The sequence below is a fragment of the Rhamphochromis longiceps genome, linkage group LG15 (genome assembly GCF_057381845.1).
Source record: "Rhamphochromis longiceps isolate RC_006_pf linkage group LG15, R_longiceps_female_GT1.1, whole genome shotgun sequence".
Classification (NCBI taxonomy): Eukaryota; Metazoa; Chordata; class Actinopteri; order Cichliformes; family Cichlidae; genus Rhamphochromis; species Rhamphochromis longiceps.
Window position 1 is genome coordinate 25,151,554 of NC_140571.1, and position 18,040 is coordinate 25,169,593.

At 42.3% G+C, this 18,040-nt stretch overlaps 1 protein-coding gene and 1 pseudogene across 1 annotated transcript; one reads left to right on the forward strand and one right to left on the reverse strand.

Moving 5' to 3' along the window:
* The first annotated feature begins 7,793 nt into the window (after positions 1–7,793).
* LOC146652756 (uncharacterized) lies at positions 7,794–11,344 on the forward strand. The gene has a single exon (XM_085383017.1). It carries the CDS (start codon positions 8,962–8,964, stop codon positions 11,341–11,343), a length of 2,382 nt encoding a protein of 793 aa, XP_085239143.1. The 5' UTR covers positions 7,794–8,961; the 3' UTR covers position 11,344.
* Positions 11,345–12,170: 826 nt separating this feature from the next.
* LOC146652757 (NACHT, LRR and PYD domains-containing protein 3-like) lies at positions 12,171–17,691 on the reverse strand (annotated as a pseudogene).
* Positions 17,692–18,040: the final 349 nt, after the last annotated feature.

Genomic DNA, 18,040 nt, shown 5'->3' on the forward strand with positions numbered 1-18,040 from the left:
TGTGTGTTTTTTTCTACAATTTTGCTTTGAGCGCTTCAAAGCTACACAGTTAAATTCACCTCTGCCGCTTTTAAACTGTAACCGTAATCAAGACCAAATCTGTCTGTGTGGATAAATACATGCACAGAAAAGTAGACCTAAGCTTTCTAAGTAAAGTAAAAATGAGTTAACTTCTTCTCTGCAGTGACAGCCTGTGACTGGCTCTGTTTCTGCTGGAACTGCCTCTTATTGTAACGTCATAAATAATTCATTCCTGTAAAAACATAAGCTCTAACAGTCCTGCTGTTGTTTAGCATCAAACCTCAAATGAAACGTGACGTATTATTTAACATCTGTTTGTCCTCCAGGCGACATTTAGAAATAATTTCCTTAATTTACTCAGTGATAAAGCAGCTTTAGAAACCACAGAACAGCATAAGGCTGGTACGGCTGTTTGATTTTATTCACTCGCTGCTTCGCTCGTGAGTCAGCACCGCCCCTCTCCTCGGCGTTAGTTGTCGGTGTTTGTCGTCAATACAATACTGTTAATTGTACTCTCTGCAGTGTTTAAATGCTTACATATACACACAGTTACTGTCCCTCCACACATACGACTCGGTTCTGCTTCTATGCCCCAGCTTTGTTTACTTTTTCCGGTTAGGAATCTAGCGCCACCTGCTGCTTTGGCATGTTCATAGCAGCGTTTTCCTTCATTTCTGCCTTTATGTGTGGACGGGATTATTTTTTTAAACGAAAACGGAAAATCTCCGTTTTCAAAAATACCCGTGTACGTGTGGACGTAGCCTCAGTCTCTGACTGGAAGCGCTAATTCGTCATTCGGCTTTTGTCAGACTAAAGTAACTGTTAAAACTGTTTGAAAAGCTCAGCTATACAACAAGGAGAGATTGAGAATTTCCTTTTAGTTTTCAGTTTATTTGATATTGACAAAAGTTAGTCAGTTTTGTCTGTTCTTCTGTAAAACAAACTAAGATTTATTTTTAGAATAAGTGGAATTGACAATTTAGTCTGTTTCGTTTGTTCTATTTTGAAACTTAAACGCTTTAGCGGCTGCCTTTTGTGTAGTTTGCAATATTTGCCTTTATTTATCTGAAAAAGTCTCATGTTCCTTAAGTACATCTACCCTGTTGAACTTATTATGGGAAATAAATATTTAAATAAAAACAAGCTGCTGATTATTTCACATTTTACTTGTGAGCAACGGCACATTTAAATCTTACAAATATAGTTATTTGGCTTATATCGTGATAGATATCGTTATCGCCTGAAATGAAAAAAAAAACATATCGTGATATGAAAAAATCTCATATCGCCCAGCTCTAGGTCATGGTACTGCCTATTGGACCTTAACTTCCTCTTGAGGTGTTGCAAACGAGCTTCAGCCAGTCGCTTGTTGTTTGGCAGCATGGGTGGAGAGCTGCCCTTGAAAGGAAGTGGCATCTCATAGTGTCCATCCTTCCTTTTTGTGATTGTGCTGCCGAGGAGTTTTACAAAATGAACATCATCTTGAGAAACATATTTATCTTGATAGTTTCTTTCGCTGAAATCCATTTCTAGGACCTTTAACACATCATTGACCGGAGGCAATGGCATTTCCTTTACTGCCACTCTGTGTACAAAGCTTTGATGTTCCTTTCTATCAAGATATGGATTTGCTGATCCTATGATGCTCCAGCCAAGCACGGTTCTTTGAGCAAATGGATGGTTTTCTGACCCTACAATGACTTCTAGAGGGGCCAGTGCTGATGGGCAATCATAGCCAATCAGCAATCCCACTTCACAGTCTTGAAGTGGCTGCAGCTTGTTTGCCAGTTGCCTCAGATGTGGCCACTGAAGTGCGGTGTCCTTTGTAGGAATGTGAGACTTATCGACTGGGATGAAATCCCTTGTGTATGCCTGGCGTAGCTGAACATGCGACTCACTATGGAGCCCACGAACTTGCAATCCACAAGCCACTTTGCTAGCTATGACTGTGTCTACTGCTGTCATTGTACTGAGCCTTAATTGCACTGGCTGAGTCTTCACATTTAGTGCAGAGACCAGATCTCCCAAGATGAAAGTTGAATCGCTCTGTGTGTCGAGCAGAGCATATGTGAGAATCTCACTGTGGGGGTCTTCTGCCAATGACACAAAAACTGGAACAATGCTAGACGTAGCTGAGGAGTATCTTGTCAATGTGTGTGACATGACATTACGGACTTCCTTTGTCTCATTTCCTGCAGATGGTGAATCACTGTTTAACATTTCACTGGCTCCCTCAATTCTCTCTATGTGCAAGCAAGTTGGATGATTTCGACCACATATAGTGCATGTGTGCCTTCTTTTGCATTCTTTACTAGTGTGGCCCTTTCTTAAACAGCCGAAGCAAAGACGGTTTTCACGAATGAAAGCTCTCTTTTCATCAGGAAGCCTTGTGGCAAAGGTTGGGCACTTGGCGACACCGTGTGTTTCATCGTTGCAGACGAAGCATGGTGGTCTTGGCTTTGAAATTAAGGTCCCTGGTTTACCTGCAGAGTGCTTAGCTTGAGCATTGGTGCTGAGTGCCTTGGTTCTCTTAGGAAGCCTTTCATCTGTTACTTTAGTGGTTAATAAGAAGGGAGAAGCAATGGGGTTGCAGGCTATTCTAGCTTCCCTTTGTAGAAATCTGGTGAAATGAGCAAATGGTGGATACTCTTGACATCTGTCTAGTTCATCCACAACAACGCGACCCCATCTGCGTACCAGCCATTCGGGTAGTTTTTTGAGAAGTTTATGATTTTCTTCACAATCATTTAGAATTGCCAGCCCTTTAACATGAGGGATGGCCTCGGCACAACTTTGAAGGAAATCTGAAAACTCTCTGAGGGCTACTGGGTCATTGGGAGCTATTTTTGGCCATTTCATCAGTTTATCCCTGAAAGCCTTTTGGACGACAAATTAACTTCCATACCTCTCCTGAAGAATCTCCCAGGCACCCTGATATGCATCTTCTGAGTTTCGATAGAAGAATCCTTCGACCGCCTTCCGTGCCTCACCTGCAAGATAACTTTTCAAGTACAACATTTTTTCTCCTGCGGGGAGGGGTTTGTGGCCAATCAATGCCATAAAGGATATCTTCCAGTGTATAAACTTTAAAGGGTTACCAGTGAACACTGTGGGTTCAGGTGCAGGCAGACAGTTGGAGACGAACAAGCTTGCAAGCTCCTGTGTTAAGCTGACCTCCTGTTGCTTTTGCAAAATCTCAGGTGGTGCACACTGAGGTCGAAATGATTCAGCCTGTGGATTCAATGGATTCTGAGATTCAATGATTTGGCTATCAAGTTGTGATTTGTCATCTGCTTCATACTTAAGGCTTTCCAATCCATCGTAGTTGTTGTAAGCTCTCACTCTGGCTGCTGCTACTTTTACCTCATTTTCTGCCTGTAGCTGTTGCAGTTTAGTTCTCTCTTCCTCTAGCTTTGCTGTCATTTCTGCAATCATTTGTGCTTCCTTGATTTTCCACTCATGCTCTAAGCTACTCAACTTGGCTTGCTGTTCATGTATTCGTTGCATTGCCTTCGCCTGTTCTAGTTTAGCTGCAAGGTCAGCTTCGGCATCCACACGTTTGCTAGAAGTCGTAGAGGTGGCTCCAGAGTATGAATCTGAGCCCTTTGAATGCTCTGAAATAACTGTTTCTGTTTTCCCAAAAACAGATCCATACTCCTCCTTACTTAATATCATCCTTACACGCTCCTTCTCGAGCCTGTCATTAAAAGTCTTATCTATATCTTCTAGTCGTTTACTAATGAGATCACAAATTTCTGTTGTTAGGGCAACACACGCATTTTCTTGACAACATCTGGAGTAGAAGTATGATTACGTCGGATAGGCTCATACAGTTCATGCATTAATACTTCTTTAGCCTTAATGTCCGTTTGTGTTCTAACAAGGTCTTCGTTTGAGCAGAAACCTTTCAGCTTTGTTCTAACTCCTCTTGCTAACTCCTTCCAGGACTCATATGCCTTGCTAAATGACCTTTCATTTTTCTTGGCTTCCTGTTCATGCATCTCCTGCCCCTTTTCTGTTAGTCTTCGCTCTATGGAGCTGGACCTGGCCTCTTGTGCCTCTGTAGATTTGTCTATTTCTTCAACAGGGGACAACATTATTATTAATTTTATTTTTGGCTTGTTGCACCTGCCCTTTTAAGTGTATATATCTGAACTCAAATGGGTTGAGTGGTGGTTTCAAACTTATTAATGTCACACAGTGGAAAATTGTGTTTTTATATTTTGTTTTGGATCAGACTGTGTTGGTACAGGGTGTCGATTTTATTTGCATGATTTTATTGTAATAGTGATATTGCATGTTTGTTTATTGATATTCCTATTGCATGATTTTATCTCCATATTTATAGTGTGTGTGTAGTGTTGATTGAACAATATGTTTTTTATTATTCCACTGTGGATTAAGCGGACAATTGTAGGCACCTGTGAGGTGGGGGCGTTCCCCGTGGTGGCCTATCAGCCACCAAACTGACTTAAGGGAGATAGTGAGCGCAAAGACTAAAAAGAGAGAGACACACGAAAAGTGGAGAGCTGGAAAACAAAACGTGTGCAAGCCAGCATATGAGAAGAAGGACCTCTGGCCTGACTGTGGGGCGCCACGAGACATTCGGCGATCGGCCAGCACAACCCGGCGATCCAGTCCCGACGGACAGAATAGCGACCGTGGGAGGCGACGCGTGAAATCCACAGTAGGGCAGGGGTACGCCTCTGCCTGCATCTGGCGGAGCTACGAGGGAGGCCGTGCGCGGAGGTGGAGAGTAGCTGGACTGCACGATTGCACACAGTCAGGTGGAGATAGGAGCCTCCTCCCTGGTCTTCTGCTGGCGAGAGTCCACATCCCGGAAGAGGAGTTCCTCTCCTGTCTCTCTCAGCTCAGGAGAATTTGCCCGTGTGTTGCGGGACTGGGAGAATTAGGACCCTGGGGGGGAGTTTTTAGTATAGGGAAAAACATTCATTTAGCTTTGTGTTTTTAGCGTTTAATCATTCCTGCCGGCAGGGTTTTTAGCGGGTTGTAAACACTATTTTTATTGTATACGGGGATTTTAGCTTGTATTTGGGGTTCTGACAGTGTTTTATCCTGAAAATAAATGGTGTGTTTGAAGCCAGCTAAATTTCTGTCCTCTGAGCTCTGACCCACTCACTCCCCTTTCTGCTTGTATAGGCGTGGTGGTGAAGATTTAGTTCCACCAGTTTAGCGGCTACATAATTTTGGCGTTTGTCGACAGGATACAAGTTTGGGGAGCAGTGTTCCGCACCTGGAGTGCAGATATAGAGATGATGATGCCGGTGTATCCGGGTGCCCCTTGGGTACCAAAATATAAGGGTCCTGAAGCAGATGTTTCATATGGAGATTGGAAAGAACAAATACAAGGTTTATTGAATGCTCAAGAAATAGCTGAGGCCCGGAAAGTAGAAATTTTAATTGGGGCTTTAAGCGGTGAGGCAAAGCGTCAAGTAAGCGTGTTAGAAGAAAAAGATAGAGACCAGATTAGGAAAATATTCGCATATCTAGATTCTCTATATGGTGACAATAACTCCCTAGCGGTTTTGAGGTCGCAGTTTTTTAGCTGTATCCACAGGTTTCTGTAAGAGCGTACGTAGGCTGCCATGACAGACCACTACTTCCGTTGTCCGGTTTTATACTTCCGGTTACTCAAAGCGAGACCCAGCGTTCAGTCGTTGCTAACAACAAAATCAGTTACTTTGTGCGGTAATAAGTGGCTTTACCTGTTCGAAGATGAGCTCGGGTTCAACGTGTGTCAGTCAGTCTGAGAGAGAAACCAGCAGTACTGACTGTGAAAGGAGAACCAGAATCATGGTGAATCTCTTTTCAGGAGTCACATCCAAGACTGACAGAACAAAAAATGAAACACACTCATGGTCTCGTAAAAAGTGACTGTGAGGAGAAGGAGGCAGGCCTTCATCAACACAAATCAAACAATTATTAATTAATTCGATTTTTGATGGAAACGGAAACAAGCAAAATACGCACTTACTTTGACAGTTAATGATAATTATACTACTGTTTAACACCGCGTGTTTCCGTTTGAGTTAATCTAATTATGGTTCTGTGAAATAACACTCAGTGATTTTCAGAGTTCAGTCAGACTGATCTCAGAGTTATGTCCGTGATCACCACTGTATGAAAGCTTTAGTCACATTTAAGGGCAATATCACCAAAATACAGTAAAAGATCTCCTCCTTGAATGTTTCAGATAAAATGGAAAACAGACTCATGCAGTAAATATTCTTTTATTGGAGAGAAAACTGTGCAGTATAATTTACTCGAGATGTTGAAGATATGAGAGCATTAAACAGGCTGATGTTTGGAAGAGGCTCTGACAGGAGAGAGATGATACAGAAACATGGCATCCTTATAAAATACTGACACACTTTATGAACGGACAACTTTTCACAGCTCTTTGAACATTTAAATGAGCTGCATACTTTCCCCACTGAAACCAGCACAATCCCTCTGTGATGGAAACAATATTTGAACTAAATGTACTGTGGATAAATCAAAGCATTATCAAAGTTGTCCGTGGTTCCCTTATTTTTCCTTCTTTCCCTGTCAGATCCTGTCCTGCAGGATAAACATGACTGAGTGGTTCCCTGCATGCAGCTGTTACAGTTTGTGTTGGAGATACTTCTGCAAATACAGGAAGCAAATATCTAAAAACTGTTTTCAATGTTTTTACCAGTCTGTCAACTACAGAGAGCTGTCTGTTGTCCCCCTGTTCTCCTCTATATCTCTCAGCTGATGCTGGCTCCTTTAAATGTAACTTTATTAATCCCTCGGGAGGGGTCCTCTGGGGTTTTCACAAAGCTGAATAAACGTCAAACAGAAAACTGATTAAACAAAGTGTGAGACGGTGGAGAATTGACGCCAGCGCCCGGTTACATTTTAGACAGCAAGGAGCAGACGCAGTTTCACTCCACCGAGGGAGCTCGTGACGTACTACGCGGCTTTCTTTAGACCGCGAAGGCGGGTCCTCAGGTGGAAGCAGCCTCTGAATTTGGACACCCCCGCTGTTTCCGGCCAGCCAATAATAACGGTGACATTTAACGTATTTTGTCGAATAAATAAACACTGTAAAATATATTTGCCCCCCCCCCCAACAGCCCTTTGAATGTTGGCAAGTATGAACCGTCTGCTCGGTGTTTCCTAAAACGTTAAAGCACGTTTGGCTTCACACTGACAAACAGACCCAGCTTCGGCACAAACCTAAACTAATATGACACCGGAGCGGAAAGGCTGATTATGTTTCCAAGATGGTTTGTGTTTTTTAAAAGGAAGGAAACCTTCCTCAAAGCGGGCAGAGCAGTGGAGCCGCCGAGGGAAAAAGCACACGATACAAAAACTGTAGAATTAAAAATATAATTTATTATGTTTAAATAGTTAAAAATATAAAATGAATTAAAACAACCTTGGCCAAGGGAAGACACAATAAAAATCAATAACACACAACATTAGAAGTCCAGTGGAATCCACCACGGCCTAAAAGTCACAGAAAACTAAGAGGTCCAGCGTAGTATTAAAAGAGGGAAACCCAGCGGAGTCCTCGCCTTCCTCCCCGCATTCCACGTCCTGGTGCACTGAAGAAAGGGAGGGAGCGGCAGTCACTATTCCTTTGGCAGTTTACTTTATAAAAAGGATAAGTCAAAGACTTACCCGGGTGGGCAGAGCTCTCAACTCCGCCCGCCGCTTCCTCAAACTGCAATCGGCACCGCGGTCTCACTGCTTCTGTTCTCCCGCAGTGCACGAGCTGGCTCTTGTCGTTATTGCCACCAGACTGCCGCTACGCGTCCCTAGTCGCTGGTCATCTGCCTTTTTTTCCTCTGATCGTTTCCCCTTTCCAGTCGCTGGTAATCTCTCTTCCCAGTCGCTGGTCGTCTGCTCCATCTGATCATCTCTACTCTCTGATCGTCTCTCGCTCTCCCCTCTGATCGTCTGTGTCTTTCCTCTGTCTGTCTCGCATTCTCCGTGTTACATTTTTGTTGAACACCGGCTCCAAACCTCTTATGTGTCCTTGAGCACTCTGTAAATTACCTTTTCTTTTCTCTCAGGTGTGTCCAATTAGTAAAAACGGGGGAAAAGGCGGAGTCTCTCCAGGACAATTTGCCGGCAACTAAAAACATGCAAACTAAATAAAACACTGCACAAAATACATGCAATATAAAAAATAAATATATACACTTCACATAAAAATACAGCACAGCAAAACAACGTCCGTCTTCCCTGGATGACACTAACTAACCGACCAAAGAGCCAAGTGGCGATATCACTAACGTCACGTAACTTAGCCGAAGGTTAGCTAAATTTGACTTTGTAAGACTTTTTCATTACGCTAACATTTGTGATATGACTGCACTATGCTGCTGTTGTTGACTCCACTTAATTCTACAATTCTTTCATTATGCTAACATGTGTCCTGGTGTATATATGAAGTGGGATAAAAACCCAGAACTAACTTTTAAGAGTTTATTTCTTCTCCGCTTCGACCGTCGGCCATTTCCCCAAAACGTCCTCCAACCTATGATTCCAATGAATCCTGGTGGGTCAGGAACTGCTTTTAAGCATCTTGTAATCGTCGTTCCAACACAGCGTGTTTGTTTTGATTCGTAGACCCCGAAAATGGTGCCGGGCTCCCACAATGCATTGCGGCGTGCCGTCAACTCCAAAGCGTCATTCAAATCTGTGAGCGCGCAAGGAACGCCGCCTCTCCGCGTGCGTTTCTTGTGACGTCACTGGCAGATCAAAGGCGTTCGCGCTGGTCTGTCAGTAACGTCACAGACAACCGAGCCTATAAATAACGGCTCTCAGACAGAAAAATCAGAACTCGATGCTCATCTGTTTGCAAAACGTTCAGCAGTCGGCGCTCTGTAATACAAGAAAATTCTCACACGCTCAAACGGAGAAAATCTAATTTGTGACACAACAATGGAAACCATCAACGAAAATTCAATCGTGGTCACACCAGACCAGATTATCCCGCCAATCAACAGGTGCTTTGAAAGGCTCTCTGAAGTTCAGTGGAGCATTATAGAAAATGGAAAATGCGACTCCAGCGTCCATGCCGTGCTCGCTGATATGATTTCTGAAATCATTCAGATCGCCTCTGCCAGCATCCTGGAGATTGCCCTTCCTGTTATTCAGGAACCCATGATAAGGGAAGAGTTTATGGATGAGGGGAAAATAAGGGTGTCCCTCGGAGACTCGATCTCAGCTGCCATCGCCGGCGCTCTTAATGTCTCAAAACAGCAAGATAAGAGCGCTGACAAGCTGACGCTGATGGTTGAGGAAGAGATCTCAGAAAAGGTCAGCTCAACCATTGCACTGATTGAAAAAAGCCCCGATTTCCCAGTAGACCCTGCCGTTTATGTTAGCGGCAAATTTAGTAGTATTAAGAAACTACACCGCATGGTTTGTTGCGCTGCCTCATGCCTGAAAAGGTATGCAGCATGTAAGCTGCGCTGCCAGTGTGGGACAAATGGGTCTCATTCCAGTACAGAACGTACTGGTTCAAAAATATCAGTGAAATCAGCAATCGCAGAGATTTCTGTTATTCTGTCAACAAGGAGCTCAGATGGAGAGATGACAGGAAAAGATAAAGATGAGCTCCCAGAAGAATCACAAAGCCATATAAAACCCACTGCAGAAACACAAAGTATCCAGGCTCCAACCCCAGTAGAAATGGTTGCAGTTGACATCGTAGGTGAGATACTTGCTAACATGGATTCAAGCAGTGAAGAGCTCTGTGAGAAATGTAACTTACCCAAACCTGCCTTTAATGCAGGCTTAATTATCCACAAGGTGAGACACTTCTTCTCCAAATGTGTGCCATCCACCTCACACGCCAGGCTCAAAGCACGCAAACACAACTTTTCCATGTTTGCAAAAAAACAATTTGAAAAAATGAAAACAGAGCTGAAAAAAAGAATAAAGGCAAACAGGAAACATTTTGTTTGTCTACAAAACATTTGCAATCACCCCAAGAAGGAAACTGCGCCCTCCAATGAAAGTATAGTTTTCATTCTCCCAGGGTCAGTACCTGAAACGGCTGCTCCCCAGAGTACAGAGGCTCATCGCTCCCCTTCTCGACATACGGCAAGCCTGGGAACCGCAATTAAACGTTCTTCTTCAGTCGACTTTAACGTCATTAGATCAGACGTTAATCAGTTATTTGACAAATTAACAAAGAAAGAAGAACTCTTCCTCATCGATAAGACCTTGGGGGACTTTAAAAATAGTGGGCATATCAGGAATTTTACGGAGGACTTAGTGGCAAACCTGTTTGATCTACTTACGGTGGATCGAGGCTATCAAATCCCCATACCTCTAATGGGTAGGTCCCTCTCAGACACGGTCATCTCCAGGACTCCGAAATCAGTACAGGGCTCAAAGCGTCGCATTTCTGCTGAAGTCCTCTATGTCCTCATAGATGACACAGTAGAAAGGTTTTTGCAGAAGCTTTTACTCTTCTGCAATGAAGAGAAAGATCAAATGATTCAAATGGACAAGATTTCTGGGGCCCTGGAAGACATCCACAACTTTATTAAAAGAGCACAGACCACAACACAGGAAAAAAGCCCTGATTCAGATGGCAGAGGAAAAGAATCTGGTGCATCACTTCCAACACCAAAACCTGGGAGCATTTCTCCAGATAAATGCTCTGTGGCATCTGACAAGTCACCTCGAACGCCACAACCTGGGAGCATTTCTCCAGATAAATGCTCTGTGGCATCTGACAAGTCACCTCGAACGCCACAACCTGGGAGCATTTCTCCAGATAAATCATCTGGAGCCTTGAGCCTGAAACACTCTCTCAAAGATTCCTCCAAAATATCAGAGATGGATTCTGTGTCAGGTTCATCTTCTGATGTTGAGAAAATTTCCAATGACCTTGCGTTGCTCCTTATCATGAGAGTCATCTATAAATCTAAACCTGAGACCCAAAAGTTTGCTGCTCGGATCGCAACTACTACAAAAGAAATAGACACGGTCATCAACCGTCTGAGCAATCTAATGCAGCCTGAACTCAGCAGCACAGCGTCTGCCACAAGTCTGACAAATGACAAGACAAAGTTCATCAAGAAAATAGCCAAACGCCTCATCAAGGAGTTTGGCTCCCCAGACAATGTCTTAAAGGCTTTGATGGCAAATGATTCATCTTTTGATGAGGCTCTGATTAGACATCTAAAAATCACTCTCGGAGTCATCCCGGGTCCCCCAAAGACGTCCAAAATATCCAGGTTTTTTTCTGCGGTGGGAAAAACATTGCTAAAACCCTTCAGGTGGTTCACTAAAGCCAGAGATCATTAAAATGACCATTTTGGCTTTTCCCACTGCCCTGCTTCTTTTAAAATCTTGAAGCAGACTTTTAGCACCAAATCCTTTTTTTAAAAACATCACCATAAAATTTTGGGATCAGCCCTCAAATCCAAATTTTAGAACTGTAGTTCACGCCATCTCGTCTCCTTTTGATTTCCATCCCCCCAACCGGTCGCAGCGGATGGCCGTCCCTTCTGAGCCCGGTTCCGTTGGAAGTTTCTTCCTGTTAAAGGGAGTTTTTCTTCCCCACAGTCGCCTCGCGCTTGCTCAGAGGGGGATCATTTGATTGTTGGGGTTCTCTGTAGTACAGTAGGGCTTTGACCTTACAGTACAAACAGGGAGGAGACTTTGGCTTGATTTTTAAAATATCTAATTCGGCATGAAATAAAAAAAATCCAAATTAAAAATGCATTCCAAGTTTGTTTGTGTTTTTCTTCTGTTGTCAAATATGTAGAAAGTGTTACACGTGTGATTTTAGTCATTTTGCATCAGTTTGTAGCCGACGTGTCTGTTTGTGATCATCCTGCATCTGTTTTTGTCTGATTTGTGTCTTAGTTTGGTCAATTTACATCACTTTTGTGGCCCAATTTAGTTGTTTTGCATGTATTTGTGGCAAAATGTGTGGACGCTGTTTGACGTTGCTATGTTTTGTCTTAATGCTTCACTTTGGTTGTTTATGTATGTGCTCATTTTGATTCTAGATGTAGACCTGACATCTGAAAATTAGCACCTAGTCCACTTCGAACATTTTTTTTAGTCCAAATAAAAAAATTTGGACTAATAAAAGTCCAAATAAAAAAATGTTAATACATTTTTTTTTATTTCGCCAACCTTGTAGAGCAGTGGTTCCCAAACCTTTTTTGCTAGGCCCCCCTTTGTTTTACAAGAAAAATGTTCGCTAAAAAATATTATTAGCCAAAGCTTTCACTGGAAGTCAGTTACTGGTGTCAGGCCAGCTCCCACTTCTTCTTTTGTGTTACTTCTGCATATAAGTATACACAAAGAGACATTGAGACCTGAATCACAAATAAAAGCCACCTTCAAGATTAACAAACACTGTTTAAAGAGCTCCGTATAAACTTCTGTGTGCAACAAGGCCTCTGTAGCATCCAGACCACACTGATCTAGGTCTTCTTGGTAGAAGAAGGTGTTTCCTTTTTCCAGATGTTTAAATGCCAGCCTCCCCAGATTCAGAAGAAATTTCCTTTCAGCCATCTCACTTGTTTCATGTCCCCCCACATGTTTGTTCCCCTTCTTCATCTGAACCAACAAGAAGTGTGAGTACATGTCAGTCAGGGTCTTGGGCAGCTCTCCTCTCTGCTCTGTAGTCAACATGTGCTCCAGAACTGTAGCAGTGATCCAGCAGAAGACTGGGATTCTACACATGATGTGGAGGCTCCTGGATGTCTTCATGTGGGAGATGATTCTGGACAGCTCTTCATCACTGAATCTCCTCCTGAAGTACTCCTCCTTCTGGGCATCAGTGAAGCCTCGTACTTCTGTTACCCTGTCAACACGTCTAGGAGGGATCTGATTGGCTGCTGCAGGTCGGGGAGTTATCCAGACGAGAGCCGAGGGAAGCAGATTCCCCTGGATGAGGTTTGTCAGCAGCTGGCTGACTGATGACTTCTCTGTGACATCAGACAGCAGCTTCCCGTTGGTGAAATCCAATGATCCAAGTCTGCTTTCATCCAGGCCGTCAAAGATGAACAAAAGTTTACAGACAGCGAGCTTCTCTGCTGTGACCTTCTGTAATGTTGGATGGAAAACATGGAGCAGCTCCAGAAGACTGTACTGCTCGTCTCTGATCAGCGACGCTGTTGGTCAGAACCACTCTGATGGGTCTCTGTTGGTCAGGTAAGGCTTTAAAGGTGTCGTGACACCTGACTGTAATGTCATCAAGAGCCTCCATCTTGGAAGCTGTCTCCAGCTGCATCACCTCATGTTGGTTATGAACGTCTTCATTCTGTCCCTCTGTGATGTAGAGCTCAGTGTAGATCCTGTTCGGGAGGGTTCCACTTCCTGTATTATCAGTTTCTTCAGTCACACTTTCAAACCTCCTCCTCAGACTGATCTTATATTCTTCTAAAACCTCTTCCAGACTCGCATCTGCTGATTGACAACAAGAAACCAAAAAGAATGAAATGTCTTTAGTGTGTGAAACTGCATGAAAAACAGACTTTTATCTTTTGACGGGAGGGATGGGAATGGTGTTAAGCATTGTAAATTGTAAATAAGCTTCAGAAAATAGTAAATCGTGTAACATGACATTTTCGGCATTAAGTTATAACCAGTGTGTGACTTATTTAAAACATTTTGATTCATAATCAGAACCTTTTTTTTGTCACAGCAGAGACAAGAAGCAACTGTTAAAAATGTTCCTAATGAGACATTTTAAGAGGAGGGAAAATCCCCCTCATACTGGCTTCACATCATTGGCTCCCTGTTAAATCCAGAGCTGAATTCAAAATGCTTCTCACATAAAAAGGGCCATAATAAAACAGCCCCATCTTATCTGAGAGGCCTCACAGTATCATATCAGATAGATGGAGCACTTTGCTCTCAGCCTGCAGGTTTTATCCTGCCCTCCTCCCCTCATTCCAACCAGTCGTGGTGGATGGCGGCCCGTCACTGAACCTGGTTCCGTCTCAGTGTTCGACTGTACAAAGAGAGAGTTTTTCTTTCTTAATGTCTCCAAGTCGTTGCTCGTAGGGAGTTGTCTGAGGCTTTATTACTGAGGCTTTACCTAACACTATAAAGTGCCTTAAGGTGGCTGTTGTGACTTGGTGCTATATGAATAAAATTTAAGTGATAGCAGAAAAGCAACAAAAACTGTTAACCCAAGAAAATAATGGAAGGAAATAGTTCTGAATATGCTTAATACGCGAATCCTCATCTTATATAGTTCATGTAATCTGCTACATGTAATTTCATTCAGTGTGATGTTATATGTAATCTGTGTGGGAAAAACGAGTTATTGTCGTCTTAGTGAGCTCTGTGGGTCAGACGTTTCTGGCTCTGTACGAAGAGAGGGCTCGTGAGCGCGCTCCATTTGTTCTCCATGTGATCCTTTACTCTCTCTGTGCTACTGCGTCTCTTTGCCTGCTGTGCTACACCCTGGGATTACTGTTGCTGTTGTTTGGCCATTTACATGATTCTGTTCTTGTTGTACAGTAGCTGCTTAATAAAGTGTGTACATGAACTCTGCTCTTCTTTAGATGATCTTTTGTTGAGTGTTTTTTTTGTTTTTTATTTCATCTAAAAATCTACAAATGACCAGCTAAACTTTTGGCCCAGCAGCACACGCAGCCATACAAACTATTTCATTTTGAGCTGCTGCTATGAAATCAGAGCCAAATGGAAAAGCCTGCTGCAGCGTTTTTTACTCTGATTTTCTGTTTGTATTTGGATTCAGCCAGTATCCAGTATTTTGATCATTTATTTCCAACAAACAATTGAATCCTTTCGTTTCTAACACATCACCCAGTTTGCATCAGTATTGATCTCCAGCATGTTTTTCTCCGCGCGAGAGCCATTATGTTTTCAGTGTGTTCCTCTGATTGTTTTGAGTAGTATATATTGAGGATTGCCTGATATTGTGAGCAGGTGGGGAACATGACAGCTGAACTTTAGCAAACCAGGTGAAAAATAATTAAGACAATCACAAAGCAGGAAGTAAAACTAACGTGAGACATGAAAGGAAACAACATTCAAAGTAAAACAGGAAAAAAACCTATACCATAAAAAATCGAATGAAATCTTTTTCATGCACCTACAAAACAAGAAGTCAAGTTTTCAAAAATGTGTTCATCAGCACACGGATACCGACTCTTACTTTGGACAGAGATGCCACAACTGGTAGCGACTGAATCCTCTGAGACATCTTGACCCAAAGCACAGCAGGACAACTGCTCCTCCTCCTCCACACCAACATCACTGTTCTCTCTGAGGACACAAAGGGAAAATTATTATTACCAGTGCAACTGTCAAAGTGACCAAAGTGACTCACACGCAGGTGTTTACAGTGCATTCATCTGTAGTGAATAGTGAAGCACAGTTCAAAAAGACAACAGGACGAGTTGATGCAGGAACTTGCCTTAGTTAAAGGTACAGCTGCACAAACTAAGTTCAAACCTGATCCTTTTCTATGCAGAGCTCTTCTCTAAGGTCAAAAGTGTTCTCCTCAAGGTTTCCCACCCAATGACTGCTTTCAGTTTGTCACGTTAGGTGCAGTGTGGAAGATTATTCCACGATCAATGGTCTTTGATCAATGATTGTTGATCAATGGTCATGACAATTTGCATATTCATGATCAAGGAACTGACGTCACAGCCAGTGGGCTGGTTTCAGTCATTGTACAAATGTACTGTTTATAAGACTGGAAAGCTGCAGTCAGCTGTGTGTGACCACCCAACAATTTATCGTTGATGGAGTTCATCTTGTTCCAGAACAAGGAAGGGAAAATGCAGCTTTTTCCCTTCTGCTGTCTTTCTCGAACTGAGCAAAACTATGACGTGGGAGAAGTGGAACTGCTAGCTGGCGGGAGGGAGCAGAACACCTGCTCATTGTTCATCGTTTGACTGACCACAAGCATCTTGCATATCTCACAGCAGCCACTCAAGACAAACCAGGTGGGCCCTCTCCTTTGCTTGGTTCAACTGTGTTATGATCTATAGACCCGGCAACCCAAAACGAGAAACCCAACACTTTGTCCCGTCAATTCTCAACTTCTGATGCCACGGCAGAGGAGACCATTATTTTCCCGCCCTCCTGCATTGTTTGTTTGCTGTACTAAGAGATTGAGTCATTTTCTGCAATGCATAGCGGGACACATGTCCCAGATGTTGAACTTCACATCATATCATGCTTTGTAGATACTTGCAAATCTCTATAATATTAAAGCTTGGCATTCTACACAAAAAAGCTATGAAACCCTGAAAAAGAACCAGCTGTTTTTCTGTGTTCTTTAAATTAATATATTGACCATTATTAGCTGCAAAGGCCTTCGAAACGGATTTGCACAGGGCAGATGTATTCAGGTGAAAATGTATGACTATATTATGCCAAGCTTTTGAGGATCTTAATGTCTTTTTCCTTTTTGGCAGTTTTGTTCGCTGACTGTGGCAGATCAATACTGAACTACAGGTTAAAAGTCTTCATATAACAGGAAAATTTTTCAGCTGCATTATTCACTTGGAAACTCAATCTCTGATTTTCAGAATCCATTTGTTCCATTCCAATCATATTACCAAATCATACACTTTTGTTGTTGTTATAAATGTTATTTTGGTTTTAGCGACAGCAATTCTTCGCTTCTTTTTGACTTTTTAAAGATGCATCTTGTGGGCTTCAAGTATTTGGAGTTTCCATCCAAACTTCTACATTCTGAAGCCTCTACAGCTCTGAAGATATTCAGAGATGCTGAACCAAACAACCAACCGTGTCTTCTAAGCCTACATTTTATTTCTTTTTAGTTTGATGACAAAAAGTAGCCCCTCACTCAGCCGTACATCTCTGGGCTCAACTCTAAAGTCCAACCTCCTCCTTAGGTTTGTCCTTAAGGCTAAACGTCCAAATTCTTGAGACGTAACAAAATTCAGTTAAAATGAAGTCTTTATTTTAAACTAATCTTACAAACCAATACCAACTAAAAATTGGCAACTAATATTACCAAAGTCACTTTGACTATTCTCATAAACTGATCGGACTGCATTCATTTTATATATAAAGCTCCAGTCACCTCAAAGTGTTACTGGGCACTGCGCTGGTATGGAATGAGTGATAAACGTCTGTACAGGTGTTTTTGAAGTAATAATCATCATAATCTCAAACTTCCAGGAGTAAACTCCACTGACACCAAGTCCACCTGTTTGTCCACATTCTTTTAAAGATTTCAAAGTGAAACTTTTTGCTCGGATACTGTGGAATTTTCTCTTCTTCCTGTTAAACCAGTCCTCTCCCACTCAATCTTACTTGTCCTTTTAAACTTGTAATTGTTTCTACATACTGATTTCACCTATGTTCTCTATTTCCTTCGTGTACATTAGAGACAGTATCTTACTTTGTGTCGGTCACAGACAGACGGCTGGATCCTGGAGACTCCAGATCACTCATCTTCAGTCAGTCTGAGAGAGAAACCAGCAGTACTGACTGTGAAAGGAGAACCAGAATCATGGTGAATCTCTTTTCAGGAGTCACATCCAAGACTGACAGAACAAAAAATGAAACACACTCATGGTCTCGTAAAAAGTGACTGTGAGGAGAAGGAGGCAGGCCTTCATCAACACAAATCAAACAATTATTAATTAATTCGATTTTTGATGGAAACGGAAACAAGCAAAATACGCACTTACTTTGACAGTTAATGATAATTATACTACTGTTTAACACCGCGTGTTTCCGTTTGAGTTAATCTAATTATGGTTCTGTGAAATAACACTCAGTGATTTTCAGAGTTCAGTCAGACTGATCTCAGAGTTATGTCCGTGATCACCACTGTATGAAAGCTTTAGTCACATTTAAGGGCAATATCACCAAAATACAGTAAAAGATCTCCTCCTTGAATGTTTCAGATAAAATGGAAAACAGACTCATGCAGTAAATATTCTTTTATTGGAGAGAAAACTGTGCAGTATAATTTACTCGAGATGTTGAAGATATGAGAGCATTAAACAGGCTGATGTTTGGA

Excerpts from the sequence above, each read along its gene's own strand:
- LOC146652756 (XM_085383017.1), top strand. The coding sequence starts at position 8,962 with ATGGAAACCATCAACGAAAATTCAATCGTGGTCACACCAGACCAGATT.